The sequence below is a fragment of the Thunnus albacares genome, chromosome 18 (assembly GCF_914725855.1).
Source record: "Thunnus albacares chromosome 18, fThuAlb1.1, whole genome shotgun sequence".
In the NCBI taxonomy this organism is placed as follows: domain Eukaryota; kingdom Metazoa; phylum Chordata; class Actinopteri; order Scombriformes; family Scombridae; genus Thunnus; species Thunnus albacares.
The window spans coordinates 22,987,632-23,003,650 of record NC_058123.1 but is presented as its reverse complement, the minus strand read 5'-3'; the positions used below and the strand labels follow the sequence as shown (position 1 = coordinate 23,003,650).

Below are 16,019 nucleotides of genomic sequence, written 5' to 3'. Positions count from 1 at the left end.
GAAGGGTTGGGGGATGAGTTTTATAAAAACTAAATAAATAAAAGGAAGTCACATCTTTATTTTAAACATTGACATAGTATGATAATTGTCAATGATATTTTTACAGTAGTAATAGTAGAGTGAAAATATATTATTACATCACTTGTCCACACCGTCTATTCAAATGATGCATGTCACCAAACACTTACGCGAGCAATAACTACAGCGATCTCAACACCTCTTAGCTGTTCTAACACCACTGTAGAGGCCAGCTGCAGGGCATTCCTTCTGAGATACTAAGCATATTCAAATGTTCTGTTTTTACAGCTGACACATGGCAACGATTCATTTGAAGGGAATAAATTCTTATTCGGCTTAAAAGAAAATCTCATAAATTGAACAGCAGCAGCTGGACAGAGGCGTCTAAAACCTTGACTGTTGGTTTTGTAGCCTGCTACTTCTGGTTCCAAGGGAATATTTATTTTTAGGCTAAGTGAATACCAAGACTGTCCTTCAACTTGACAAAGTTCAACCTCCTTCCTACTGCAAGGCATCCGCCTTAATGAAGTGACCTTGAACAGGACACTGCATTCCTACTAGCTAAGAGAATACTGCTCTGTACTCGCCTATGCAATCTTGCCTCAGAGTGAGGAGAGGTATATAAAAAAATAATCATTTACTTATATTAGCGATCGATGCTCTGCCAATCCCCCTGCTATATCCACTGGTATTAAAGGTCTAATATTAATAGTTCTGTAAATCATTACTAATAGTTATGATATTGTTTTGCTCACCAGATTAATTTTTGATTATCTGTGGACAGGGCAACATTACAAGAACAACAAGTTCAGATGACCACACATGTTGTCAACAGTTAGTTAGCTCTGGTGAACTGAAACCACAAAGAAAAAGTCAGTACAGCTGGTCAGTTTTTAACCAAGAGCAAGGAGGTCTGAATGATCTGGATAACTACAAGAGTAAGATTGGGTCAATCTTGGGAAACATGGTCAAAGTTATGACCATAAGACCTGAATTGTGAAAAAAAGCTGAATTTTCCAGACTAAATCAACACAGTATCTTATAACTATAAATATATAAATACAACCAACAGCCCCTGAACTTTTCATAGGCTATTGTGAAAGTGAAAATTATAGTGGCTGTAACTGAGACAATGAAATTTGAGACAAAAGCAATTTCATTCGCCTCAAGATATGACACATAAGCCAGCTATGGACATGTCAGCACACAAGGCAAATAGAAAATGTTACAAGTAGAGAGATTTTTCATGACCTCAGGAGGAGGATTACCTCACACAGAAAGGTTAGAAAACCCTGGCCTAGGCCCATTCCCTCCTTGTCAATCCCATTAGCTCCCAGTGGCACCATCCCAGCTGTGCAACCCAGGACGCAGACCCTAACGAGCTCCATTAGCGGTATTACCTGTATCCGGGGCCGGCGGGTGCTGGGGTTGCAGGGGTCAACCGTAGACCAAATGCTGAGATTAAATTACCCCTGAGGGAGACAGGGGTGGGTGGCTGTCTACAGTAGTCACCAACCCCCCCCCCCCCTCCTCCCCGCACTGGTCACAAACAGAGATTTCAGAATAATAGGTGGGCTGGCATTTACCATGTCGTTTTCCGGTTCATACACTCTCTCTGATCTTATTTCCAGCCCTGCAGAGCTCTTTAAGACGGGGCTTTCAGTGTTAAAAGCATGACCTACAGAGTGAGTGTATACTGTAATCATGTGACTGTGACCAAGACCGTATGAAACTGTGATTTGATCAGGAGTCCCAGCGCAGCAGTCCAGGAATTACTGTTAGCCTTGTAGAATTTATGGTCAGCAATCAAGTCAATATATACTTATAGTGAACGAGAACACTTCTGTATTTTAGTGAACATCGAGAGGATGAAAATATTCAAACCTGCATTAATGCATACTTGTGATGTTAACATTAATAATGAGAAAAGCTTTGCATTTATATATCAGAGAATAGCACCCAACTTTGCAGCTCTACAGAGCTTTTAGCCTATTAGAGCTCAAGGTTTCTGTTTTTTACTTTCACTTTATGGTTCAGCCTCATCAACCCTGTTTCCAGAAGCATCAAGTAGCTGTTTTCAGCAAACAAGCTCTGATAAACATACTCTAGGCTACCTGCCCAGCACCAATTGGCAAAGGAAATGTTAGTGATTAGCTACTGAGGAAATGTGAAGAGTGAGCGAGCTAAAGAGCAAGATTTTTTTTTTTCCCTCTGAAGCTGGTGGAGAGAACGAACCAGAGCTACAAGTCAAGTGAATATTGAACTTATATTTGCCAGGTGGCAAAAGATGCAACTCCTAATTAATGCTAACACTGCGTTGTGTCTGCTGGAAGGCAATTATTTGCCAACATGTTAGTCACAACAAGGCACTGATAGACTAGTGGAAATTTTGTTTTAGTGTTTTCTGTTCCCTTGTGACCGAGCAGTTCCTGTAGCTTTAATCTTTTTTTTTTTGTTTTGTTTTGGCATAACTATGTGGATGTTGTGATCTGCAAAAATGATCTGAAAACAGTGTTTTCCTGATTATCGATGTTTATATAGCCATTTCTCAAGTATGATTAGCAGAATTTTGAAAAGTCCCAATGAAAATCAGCTCCTGTTACTTGCCAGCAGCAGCCAATATTTCTGGTAGGAGCTGGACAAAGAGGAAGAACCTCAATTACTGTAAGAGGAGGCGGCAGGCTCTGTGTGAGATCTGGAGCCCTGTGGAGCACTGAGAAGCTCCAGGAGAGCTCTGGGCTCAGCCAACAGTGATTCAGTCTGAGCACAGGTACTGTAACATCTCTAACACACAGACATACATACACATAACTAGCAAGTTCACACACTCACACAGAGAAACAAAAGCACAGCGGCATACACATACGTATCCGCCTGAGTCATCCCAAAGGCATTCACAACTACCTCACTAACAGGGGGAAGAAAAAAAAAAAAAAAGTATGAGAAAACACTGCAGAACACACAAAAGGCTTCAGAGAGCACAGCTCAGTCTTGTCTTTCAGACACAGCCTGAGGCGCTGGATTCAGAATACGTGCACTTTGAGCTGTGAAGCATTTCCAAACACCAGCACTCGTTAAGCATCTGTTTACAACCTTGAGGTAAAGACAACCGCCTCGCTATCCTTTAAAAATTACAATCAGGGATTTATTAGACCACCTAAACGAAGGTCATCTTGACAGCTTTTTTTTGCTGGAGTTACTTCACCTCCTCTCCTGCTCACAGTAAGACACAACTCGCAGTTTTTACTATTCCTTTCCATGATATTACAACCGAAACAACCCTTCAGTAACATCAGATGCCAGGCACGTTGGTTTACTGTTTTATTACAGTCCAGTGATTATCATTTACTTCATGAATATCACAATAAACTTCCTCACTGTGAACTGGAAGGATGCATGAATGGACATTTCCCTTTTCAGCCACTTGAGTGCACACTGAATGAATGTTATTTACTCTGCTGAGTGCTGATTTGAAAGCCTTCCTCATTTTTATGCCATTATTATACACGTATTCACACTTGAAAGTCAACCAAAAATATCACACTAATAAGTCACCTCTCAGGTTTGGTCATGAAGGCGCCAATAGTGTTCATTCCTTGTTCAAGGTTACAACAGTGGCACTTTGATTTTTCCAAAAAGATTTTCACAGGCTTTTCTTAACAGCAAATGCTGAATTTTGATCAAATTGTTTGAATGACTGATACTGATCCTGTGGTGTATTTACAGCTACATCCTCCATTTCTAAGAGGCAGACAAATGCCTTAAACATTTTATCAATAATCAAGACTGAAGTCATTTAATTCTCCTTTCAATCAACTCATCCATTTATCCACTTATGGTTTCAGCACTAAAACCCATGCAGACATCAGCAGAATGTGCAATCTCTACACAGAAAGGACCTTCAAGCACATGTATAGTAAAGGTATGACTAATCAAAAAAACCCCTTTACAGTCTCAAAAGATTTGCCAAAACACTCAAAAAATTCAAACCTCAGATCATAAAATATATAGTAGAAAATCTATAAATAGAAATAAGTTATGGTTGTTGGATAGACTCACCATGTGGTGTTAAAATTCAAGTTTCAGTAAATTGTTCGTATGCTGTTTTATGGATACGTGAATCAAAAGTGACTTACAGTAACAAGACAGGATAACCTCAGTGTTGATACAGCGACTTCCCTTTCAGTTCTCCAGAAGGCACTAAAACACAATGATAGTGCACTAGAGAACAAAGTAGGATCAATGCCAACTTTTAGAGCATTGTTGTGATTAGGGGTCTGTTAACAGCAGCGACTGAATAGAATTAGTGGGTCCAAGAAAACAGAGAAGCACTCCCTTTTTGTCTTACACATTCACCAAAAGCCCCGTCCTAATGCAGGTCACACAGCGTTAGAAGTCATTTGAACACCCACTCTTGAGGATACTACCACTTGTAATGTTTGAAACGTTTAACAGAATGGCATATTCAGAGACAAAACTCAATTTGGGAAACTATTAATCACCATGCAAGTGGAGCCGCTGAGAAATTTTGTCCAGAGCAAATAATGTAATCGCTCCGCTTCACCTCCTCTTCATTTGGCTAAGCCACTCACTCTGTGTCTGAGTGTTAAAGCACATGCGCTCTGACCTTTTCCTTATCATAAATCACATACTACTGTTCTGCTGCCAGGATTTTGTTTAACCCAATTTGTCACTGAGGACACCCCTTCCACCCTCGCTGCAGATTCGCAGAGTGGGACTGGGAGGATGGGATTAGTGGGCGGATCAAAGGATGCCATTCAGACCTCGCTCTCGCCTTGTAAACATGGAAGTCAGTAGCTTCTGGAGCTGATAAGTGGAGGCTACCAGTGGTTAGCAGAAACAGAGAGGAAGACTGGAGACTATGCCTGCGACTAACAATGATGTTCAATGATTAATCTGTCAATTGTTGTTTTTTATTATGCATTAAGTCTGTGAAATGTCAGAAAATAGCAAAAAAAAAGACCTCAAAGCCTAACATGATGTCTTCAGCTTGCTTGTTTTGTATGACAAACTATCCAAAACCCATAGATATTAAATCTAGAGCTGAAACGATTAGTCGATTGTTTGTTTTGTTGTTGTTTGTTGTCATTTTTTTAAGCAAAAATAGAAAAAATGAGCTGGTTTCAGCTTCTCAAATGTGTTGTCTTAATGCTTTTCTGTGTCGTACATTATGGTAAACTGAATATCTTTGGGTTTTGGACTGTTAGTTGGACAAAACAAGACATCTGAGGACACGATCTTGACCTGTGAGGATGTATTACAGCTACTTTTCACTCTTTTCTGACTTTTTATAAACAGAACAATTAACCGATTAATCGAATAAATAACTGGTAGATGAATCGATAATGAAAATCATCCTTTGTTGCAGCGCTTATTCAATTTACCATGATACACAACAGAAAAAAAAATCATGTTTGAGAAGCTGGAAGCAGAAAATATTGGCATTTTTGCTTCATAAATGAAAGATTAATTGATGGTCAAATTTGTTGCTCTGTTGCTCGACTGATTCATTCTCTTCGGAAACATAAAGGAAGACATGTTTACTCAAAAGAGGCAGCCAACTAATGTCACACAGACATCGACTGAGAGGCAGACAGACAGATGCAACACACACACACACACACACATACACACACACATTCACACATTATTATGACAGAAACGGGTCACAGAAGGTGTGCCAAGAATATCAGACAAATGTGCTGTAAGCGGGCAATTGCTCTGGTATGATAGCTGTTTTGGCCTCTGTGGGCATGACAATAAGACCAACTGACACACTTTCTGCAAACGGGCAACTGCGAACCCGTTCACCGTGCCAATTCCCAGACTTCTCACTATACAAGAATAGAGGCTCTGTGGTTATTTCAGTACAGACTTCAGGGTGAAGAAAAGTCAATAGAAACGTTTGCCACAGCGCACTTTCTCCTTCACTGCTGTGGTCATGTAAACTTCCTGTGGCACCCAACACTTCCTCGTATTGGCTTTGGAATCATGAATCAACTGGAGAGGAAAGGGAGCTTTACAGAAATGGAAGCGTGTGACATCTACGGTCCAAACCTCTAACCCTAACACCATGCTGTCGACTTATGTTTAATTATATACTGAGACAGCTATTCCTCTTTAAGCTTCTTCACAAAAGGACTTAGAGGAAACTTCAGGCTGTATTTTTAGCCCTACGCTGCTACATGATGTGGCTAAAAAACTTAAAAAGAAAATAACCTTCAGCTTTCATTTCAACTGCTACCAGCAGACACGTGGTGTTTACTGAACCAAGAAGATTGGGACAGTGTGAGGTAAACCTTCCATAACCATCCACACAACTTTTTGAGCATATGATGTTATTTGTCTAACTCTGTATTGAACTGCCACACCCGTCTGCTACTCCAAAAAGGTCATCTAAAGTTAAAGGGAAACTGTGGCAAATCATTTAACCTTGGAAAGATAAATGTTTCACTTTCTCTTCCATCAGCAGATGATCGTATTTGCCCCCACTTGGAACGGGTCGAACAGATGTGTGGAACTATACAGAGATTTCAGACAACAATACTGCAATTGTAATGATTGGAAAAATATGAAGAAGCCAGCAAAAACCTTCAGGTCAGCTAATACAGAACCGCCGCTTGTGTGCAGGGGTGGCGCCTTGCTCTGTTAAGATGCAGTGGGCATGATTCCCTCCCTCACCTGTGCAAGACTGAATGGAATCTGCATGTGTTAAAGCACCCGCTGTGTAAAACTGCTGTATTATCACAGATATACTGATAGAAGCTCTGCAACTGGGCTGTGTCCAAGAAGTGGGCTTGTTGTGACAGGAAGGTTTCTGGGTAAAATCTCTGGAGCAACTGGGGAATTGCTAGAGGGAGAATTGCTGTATAATGACATTCCAACCATACGAAGTGTTAGATGAATTCATGGTACCTCTCAGTGTCTGGTGGCTGCACCTGGCAATCCCAAGGTGTGAATGAGAAGCACAGCAATGCATATACAAAGAGAGAAAGTGTGTGTGTGTACAGTCACAAGACATAGCCTGGAGGTGTGAATCAAAACCATAATCTGCTGGTTTCGAAGTTTGCACCGAGGCCCGACTCACCTGTGACATCTGGGGTCTGAAATTGATCTCCTTCAGGTCCACTGATCCCGGCGAGAGGTTGTGCAACATCTGGCACAAGAGCACCCCGTCTCGCAGGGCCTGTGCCAAGTCGAAGACGGCCGCCGAGGGCCACACGACCCGGTGGTTCGGGGGCAGGACCTTGCAGTCTATCAACCACCGCCCGCATTGTCTCCACTCCTCCATATCGGCTCCGGAGCGTCTCCCCCCAACAAACAAAGTCGAGTCCACACGAACTGCTTCAAAGCGGGTTGAGAGCGGCGATTCACGGCGCACAAGCGGGCACTATACGATCGGGTCCCTACCAACGCCGGATATCTGTATCATACACTCTCAGCTCGATATTCAGGCAAATTTCACAACTTTATCTTAATCGTAGTGGATCACCACACTGTATCCCCGTTCCAGACGCATGTCAGCTCTCCTCTCCTCTCAACATGGAAATGATGAAGGTTTGGAAAAGACTAAAATAATAACACCCTTTCCACAGATCCACTTCAGCAAACGGCGGCGATGTAACCAGAAAACAGAGGCGTGCTACGGGAATTTTCTTCTCTTCATTCTTAAAAAGTTTTCTTAGCATATCCAATCCAAACGGTGTCAATGAAGGGTTACAATAGCGGCAAATGAAACAGCTGGATGCAGCGGTTTGTCATGTATCGACTTCCCCAGTGTCTCACATTTCAGCGGCGCTCAAACAAACAGCACAGCCTGCTACACAATGTGAGGAGAAAAAACTGCGTTTCAAGTCTTGTTTAGTTGTTGAACCGAAGCCCGGAGTCACCTACCGCATTTGCATTGAACGTCTCCTCTGAAAAAACGTCAAACGTAGAAACTTCCAGTGATTTCCACCGCAAAAAAGAAAGAAAAAGAGATAAAACAAGAGACCAGGCTTTCTACAGCACCGAGACCATCCTCTCTCCACAACACAATCTAAGCAGCGCTCTCCGGCAGCGGAAACATGTCCAGGGAAAAAAAAGAGAAAGAATCAGTGTTTACATTTATCCGGTTAGCGTTACTTTGTTTCGCGCTCAAAAAAGATGCTCCGCGTGTATACAGCTTTTCTTTTCTGTGTTTTGTGCCTCCCTTCCGTTCATGTCCCCTCTCTCTCTCTCTCTCTCTCCCTCTCACGTCTCCCTCTGCTCGTTTCCCTTACGGACAGAGATGTTTAGCGGTCCCGACCCCGAGCCGCACAACGTGAGGAGAAAGCGTCCAGGTTACCACGCGCGGCGTTGACCCGCAGGCTGTACGAGCTCGCACGCGCCGATTATCTCGTGCAAAGGTAAAACTTGGGTCGCGTGTCCGCACTTTGTTAAAGTGGCTCCATACTCCAAGAATGTGAGTTTCAGGGAATATTTTTGAAGCGAGAGTTGAGTGAGAGTTGCGCCCTCTGACGGTGGAAAGCGTACACTGCACGAGCTGGTGGCGCAAGAGGATTAAAGGGATAATTCATTAAAAAAAAATAAAAACAAAACAAAACAAAACGCGCGCGCGCATGCACACACACACACACAAATCCACTGTAATGACGCTTTCGTGTGGTTATATGGGGTTTGGATGTGTTGCTACAATACAGCGGGTCTCAATGGAATGTCTTCTGGTCAAATCAGTGGATGTGCTCACAAAAGATTTAGTCGACTTTAAAATGGTTCAAATTATGTATAGAGCACAAAAAAAATCAGTTATTACCTAAAAGTATCCAAAAATTGTTTAAAAAGAGAAAAAGCCAATATGATTTGAGAGGAATGCTGATGTAAAATATCATTGTATTTCAGTCAAAGGAGTGAATTTATGGAACAGCTGTAGTGAGGAACTGAAAACATGTAAAACACTTAGTAAGTTTAAAAAAATGTAAAAAAAAAAAAAAAAAAAAAAAAAAAAACATTGTACAAAAAGTGTATGATCAGAAAGAAACACTGGCATAGAAGGACAGGGTACAGGTGATTTAATTATGTATGCCATCACCATGTGCACACACACACACACACACACACACACACACACACACACACACTGCTCATGGGCTATTTCTGAATGATTAAGGTAAAACAAAGATTAGCTGTTATATAGACCTAACAGGACAACTGACAGGGACACATTGTTTATGGCAACTTCTGGAAGAGATGAGCTAAACTATTTACAAAATTATACACACATAACAGACAATTAAGTTCTAGGCTCAGTGAAAGCAGCCGCAGGCAGGTAGAAAACAATTTACTGAGGACAGTCCTGAGGTCACTGAGAGGTATAAGTGTTTAGATTTTTAGATTAAATTGTAGATTATTCCATAAAACAAAATTTCCTCAGTTAGTTGTAGTTCTCATGTACTGTAGATCGCAAACTATCTGAGACGGTTGTTCAGTGTATCCCAATGGTAAGTGTATAGTCTTCACAATAATACACCAAACTTTTATTTTAGTCAGTTACCAGTGTGAAATTGTCACCACACTGAATAGGTGTGGCTATCTTGATTAGGTGGTTAAATATTTATAGTTGGTATTCATAATCTACGCAGTTAATTGTTATAATAACACAAACAACTATATTTACCATGGTGGGAAATGCTCTTCATAATCTGCTGCTGAAAAATAGGATTGGCTTGTCATGACTTGTCCTATCATACCTCTGTTTTTGGTGATGCCATGAAGTCTGCTCCAAACAGAGCCAACACTTTGGAAGTGACACATTTTATACCATGTTTGTATTTTCACACACTGAAATCCAGAATATGCGCGACCACACTTTATAAATAAACAGCAGGCCTCCACAAAACCTTCCTTTCTGCAAGGGGAGATAACACTTCAGCTTTAAGCTAACAGGTCATGATTTTGTTCAGGTTTCACTTACTTTAATGGAAAACGACATACAGCATGTCCCCTCTTACTGACCACTGTCCCCCGTATTGCTTTTTTCTGTTCCTCCTTTTTCAAGTAGTCTACTGCTGCTTACACACTTTGGGGTTTATTTAGCTCAGTTCTTCACTTCTGTTGTTACTTTCCCAATCCCTCTCCCCTTCCTTAGATTTCCCAGTGTGAGTCCTTGTTAATAAAAGTATCACTATAGGTCAATGAATGACTTGCTTGCCACTGACATCTGTTTTTTTTAGATATATTTTTTGGGCATTTCTGTCTTTAATGAATAGCTGATGGTGGAGAGGCAGACGGGTGGAGGGGGCAGAGGGGGGGGCATGGCATGCAACGGGGTTCCCCGGCTGGAGTCAAACCAGGAACATTGCAGTTCTGTGGCATGCACTGTAACCATTGGGCTACCAGGGCACTCCGCCTGTTCTTAGTTAATGCCTCTTTGTCATGTCTCATTACTTTCTCAACTTAGTTGCTGTCGTCACTTCCCACCTCCAGATTTCCACGTGGAACACGTTTGACTAATTAATCTCTAGGCATAACAAAAGAGCGGCAAAGCAAAACCTCATGTTCTGTGGTTCTTTTGTGTCTGAAAGAGGATTTTTAAGATCACAAAGCTGGACCCATACAGGACGACTATGTACAAGTGGATGCATTGCAAACATTCATTTGTATAAACATGAGTGAGTTTAAATTATGTATAATGAAAGATTCAAACAGCTACTCTCAGCTCTTTACAGCAGATTTGAATTTGAGGATTTCCACAGGTGGAGGATTTTCATTGTCTTTTGTCTTCCAGAAAGCCCGGTCTCGGAGACATCTTCCTCTATAGCCCTCTTGGGACTGTCCAGTAAAAATACCTATCTACTCAATTGTGTTACAACTCCACTGGATGTCAAGAATACATACAGATACAACAGGCAAGATGTTTTAAGAATGATGTGACAGAGCTACAGCGGTGGAGCCAAGAGTTTTACCATGTTTTGCTGTCTCCACCTGCCAACACTCCCTAGACAAAAGTCTCCAAAAGCTTTCGGAGTTGGTGAATTTGAATCACTGCCTCATCATCCTGCATGTGTGAGGCCCTGTAGAGCAGGCCCTCCAGGCTGATGAACAGTTGGTTAGCTGACATGGACTAGGTTTTCACTGACACTAAGCTGATGAACTCAGCCTCTCTGGTGCATCTACTCTCTAATGCACCTGTTCCCTTCAAGCCACATCTGACTGCAGAGTGGAGGGTTCATCTCCAAGCTGTACCTTTATTTCTTTAGCTGCCAGCTTTACCTCATAAAGAGATACAGCGTGTTGTTGACTATGTTGTTGACTATTCACAGTGTCACTGTTCCCATGATGGCTGCAGGCCATCATTTCTGACCCAGAGGTCCAGGCCTGCAGTTCAACTGTTGTTCTGTTTGACAGAGACAGTGTTTCATTCATTCTTGGTCAAACCAGTCAGGGTCTTTCATTTCCACGTAGAAACGGCTTCCCCCATTGGTTGCAGAGTTATGCAGGAATATGGAAAGACATACAGTACATGGCCCATATAGAGAGGCTGTTAGCGAACATCCATGCAGGACTGTCACGTAGCCTGAGGCGGTTTTAGTATTTACCACAACATGTGTTACTGCCATGTGTGCAGCTTGTAGCAGGGTGCTGTTGGATATCAGGATAAGCACCCCCCCCCCCCCCAAAAAAAAAAAAATTTAGAGGATAAGCCCTCCAAAGTGGGCATTTGGAGCTTTATCCGCCGCAATTCCTGCACTCTCAATGGTTCTGACCTTCAAGAAGCATTTAGTGAGCAGACAAATGCAAGACTGACTGTCACAGTTATGTTTTAATGCAGCACTTGTTTAAGATTATACCAGGCCTGGACTATTGATGTTTGACCAAACCCTTAAATAACTCTGACAAAGCTCTGTAATCTTGGCGCACATGAAAATGGGAGAGCTGGGGGAATGGCTGTTGATAATGTCCTTTTGCACAATGCATCCTCTGATGTACAAATGGTCTTTCAATGTGTGGCCCAATGGAGCCGTGATCACTTAACCTTTAAAGACCTTTTGAACGGCCCCATCAGCTTAAAATACAGCATATAAATTTTACAGCAGGCCTTTTCTGGGGGGAAATGTGCGCCACCAGTTCCAGAGCAACTTGAAAAAATGCAACAAAAAAAGACAGCACCATTATCTGAGGGTTATAGAGAAAGAGCATTGCCTCTAACCCTCAGCAGTTTCAGAGGAACATTGCAGTGGTCAACAGCACCAGACTGATGTTCCTGATTAGTGTTCACTTATGTCAATATGCGAAATTGTACACAGCTTGAAATATTGTGTTGTCAGAAGAAAACAGCATGTGTACTCTCTAAATCCTGTCTAGACAGATAACAGAAGGTCAGAAAATTTCAACTGAAGGCTCCTGGAACATCCTGTTATGGCCTTTTCTTGAAGGTCAGTTCAACAGTAACTGACAGATAAATAGATAACAGTGAAGAAAGAAACATACCATATAAACACGAGGAACTCTGGGACATCATTTGGCCGAATGGTAAAGTTTAGAGAAACAGGCTTATGACTGGAAGGTTGCTTGTTTGATCCCAAGAATGACAGAATAAATCTGAGTGGGGACACTCGGCCAATCCTCCCCCTCCCCCCACTTTTTGTAACAAAGGTTACAAAAAGTTTAAAAAAATATATAGTTACAGCCCTGAGACTTTCTCCTTACACTAGCTTGAAAATCAACGTGAGGAAAAGGTAAGCTACTATCGGAGTACCTTTGTGCAAGGCATGCAGGCCCTAGCTGATCCAGCTGTGCTGCTGAATAGTAAGCTTGAGGTCCTGGGCAGCTACCAGAAGTGAATATGTATATACTGTATGTGAATGTGATGCAGTGCAGTGCTGCAAAAGAACATGCTCAGCAAATTCTCTTCCTGGATAAGTAATGGTTTTAAAATAGATTAATAAGCACCATAAACTTTGTTACAAATTGAGCATATTAAAAAAGGGGGCTTCTACTTTCATGAGAACTGTAGAATTATCGGCTAATTTGCAATTAAGATTCTTGATATGTCACATTAGCATAAATCGTTTACTGAACAGAAGTGCGTGCATGTGCAGTGTATCAAAGAATACTTTGATTCAAATTGACATTGTGAAGCCATATTCATTGAGTTTATGTTCTTTCCCCAAGGGTTTCCCTAAAAGGCAATGAAAAAGAAAATGAAAACCAGAGGTCCATTAATCAAAGCATTCAGTCTCTTATGTGATATGTCTGGAAAGTTGCATGCGTGTGTTTCTCTGTGTGTGTGTTTGTGTGTGTCTTCTGAACATTGGATTCATGCATTGTGAGTGATAGCCAGAAGAGGCAGGAATGACTAGTTGTCATTGAACTTGTGGCATTGATCAATCATGCCCCGAGGTTGTTGAGCGGGAGCTGGGTGGCATGTTCCATGTTGCATGATGGGAATGCAGGTCACAAAGACCACGTCTCCCTGCAACACGCACAGTGCAAGGACAGCGAGCTGGGCCACAGAGAAAAATAGTAAATGATGAATGTCCCCACAATGTGCAAGCAGTTGGATCTTCCTCCTTTCACCAATACACAATTAATAGAAGTACTTATGTATCCTTAACTTTTGTTTCATAATACGTTAATTTATCTGCCCTTTCTTATAGTCTTCAATTGCTTTCTTCATGTTAAGTACTTTAATCTGTGCTCCTCTTAAAAGCAGTGGTCTTTCATGCACTAACAAATAATAATGGGAAAAGAAATGCACTTGATAGATGGTTAATGATGGCCATCTCCTGGTTAATTACTGAACTGCAAGCAGTGTTGAGTCAGCTTGTGTACTTAGTGGATGCTCTCATCTTGTCAGTGCCAATGTGAGTGCTTTACTACTGCAGTCCTCTTTTACGAACGACCCAGACTACACAGGTCCAGTGCTTCTAGCCCATGCTGAAAGAATTTAAGCACGGAGCTCTGATGGAGCGTAAGCTGGTGGAGGCACCAGCTGTTTGAACTGAGCAGCTTTGGGTGCGTGCCAGTTCCTGCTGAGCAGTTGGCAGGCCAGCGGAAGCCGAGAAACTCTTTCTATGTCAAGAAGGCTTTCTTTCATTGTGGTGCAGACACTGCTGTTTAGTAAAGAGCACAATGTAAAGTACATTTGACACCTATTCTGTTCAATGCGGCAATCTTTGCTCTTTTATTAACAAAAAATGAGACCCTGAAAGTTGAACTACCCCGCGTGTAAAGGGATATTAAAACCTTTTCTTACAAAAACGATGGCCTTGTAAACAAGAGCCTTGACAGGAGAGTTGGGTTTTAATATATTGTATAGACGCACTGCATTTACATACATACAAGTTTTGTGAGTCATTCACCGTGAAAATGACCTTCCTGAGGATAAAAAAGGCCTGAACGGGTGGCACTTGGTAAGATAAAAACAATTTTGTAGAGCAACATTTAAAACTGTGTTACTTTATATTCAGAACAACCAAATAGTTTAAAAATAATTGGAGACAAAAAGTTAATAACATAAAATGTCTATAAAATGACAATTGTAATGCTTTGGTTATGTTCTCTATAAATAACATTTTTTTTCCCAATGATATTTCATGCTGTGGTCCATTTACTACAAATTACATTCCTGCTATTTTGAATGTTTTCCAAAGCATACAGCATAGTCTCAGAAGTCTGAACATGGTTTGCTAGGCCCTAGTTGGTTGTTTTTGTGAGATGGTATGAAAGGTAAATCATCAGCATTGTGTCTGCTCTTTTTTTTTCTGTTACATTATAAGTCACAAGTATCAAAAATGACATTGATGTTGTATGGCAGCATGGTTTAAGTATAGATTCTCTAGACTGTAAACAGAAAGTAAATAAATAGTAAATATAAGTGGACATGAAGTTCACTTGGATGCATAACTGAACTCAAGTTAAGTTTTTTGCAAGCTTCATACTTTCATACCACAATTTTAAAAAAACCCCGGACAGAGAGAACACGCAAACACCACATTATGCTGTAATTATTCAGCATAGTCATTTATAGTAAATGGACTACGACATGACAAACACTAGTGTGGCCCTTTAAAAAGGTCTATGGAGGTTATTTACTGTTCTGCATTGAATAATCATGGTTGGCACTGAGAAAGGTGAATGTCAAATTGAGTTATTCATGCAGGGATGGGAATTCAAAAGACAGGTCAAGAAATAAAAAAGGAAACATCTTAAATGTCAAAAGAAAAGGTTACATGTAAGTTGTTTCCAACATGAAGTGCAAAATGGTATCAACTATAGGAATGATATTCATTTTTCATTGCTGAAATGATGAATCAGGCTCATTTACAACATATTCAGGAGGGTGCATGTTAGACCTGCAGTTACAAGTGATTAACTGGTAAGAGACTGTATAGACAGTTGCCTCAAATATACTGCAGGGCACATTATTGACTGCAATATGGCATCCTCCCCACAAAGGCATAAGAGTTATACTATTTCTGATATTTTTTGACTGAAATTTCTATAGCATATATTTAACAGGCAACAATACCAGCCCACTGAGGAAACTTGAAACTTAGTGCTGTCTAAGTTTGTTGTACTGTCAGTTCAGTATTGGTTCATCTACATCTCAAGTGATTAATAAAATGAATCACTATTGTTTTTCCTGATATAGAAATAAATTGAAATATTGTATAGTCTATAATACAGTTTTCGGAAACAAAAATTGCTTCAAGAGTTTCATTTCATATTGCATTTTAAATTGACATCCTGACATGCATCTCAAACAGGAGCCGGGACACATAAACAGATTGAGGTTGAGATGCAGAATTAACACCTTAATCTACATGTGAGATTTTTGAGGGTAATTTTTAAATCTTGGTTTCCAACTGGTTAAGATTTATGAGTAAAAAGTGATATATGATTGTAACAGAAAAGAAAAAAGAAATTAAACAACCACTCCTTACACAAGAACATGTTAAATGTGGTGGATATCCAGAGCTGTGTACCCATACTTAACT

The 16,019-nt window shown here is 40.9% G+C and overlaps 1 protein-coding gene across 8 annotated transcripts in view; it reads right to left on the bottom strand.

The window, feature by feature from the left end:
- The window catches only part of vav2 (vav 2 guanine nucleotide exchange factor), a 179,853-nt gene extending 171,317 nt beyond the window's left edge, over window positions 1-8,536 (bottom strand). For 2 of the 8 annotated variants that reach the window (XM_044333364.1, XM_044333366.1), the window contains exon 1: window positions 7,127-8,536. In XM_044333364.1, coding sequence (XP_044189299.1) covers window positions 7,127-7,330 — 204 coding nt within the window. In that variant the 5' untranslated portion in view covers window positions 7,331-8,536. The remainder of the gene's footprint in view (window positions 1-7,126) is intronic. The other 6 variants (XM_044333361.1, XM_044333362.1, XM_044333368.1 and 3 more) reach the window with 4 other exon arrangements.
- Between the last annotated feature and the right edge of the window lie 7,483 nt (window positions 8,537-16,019).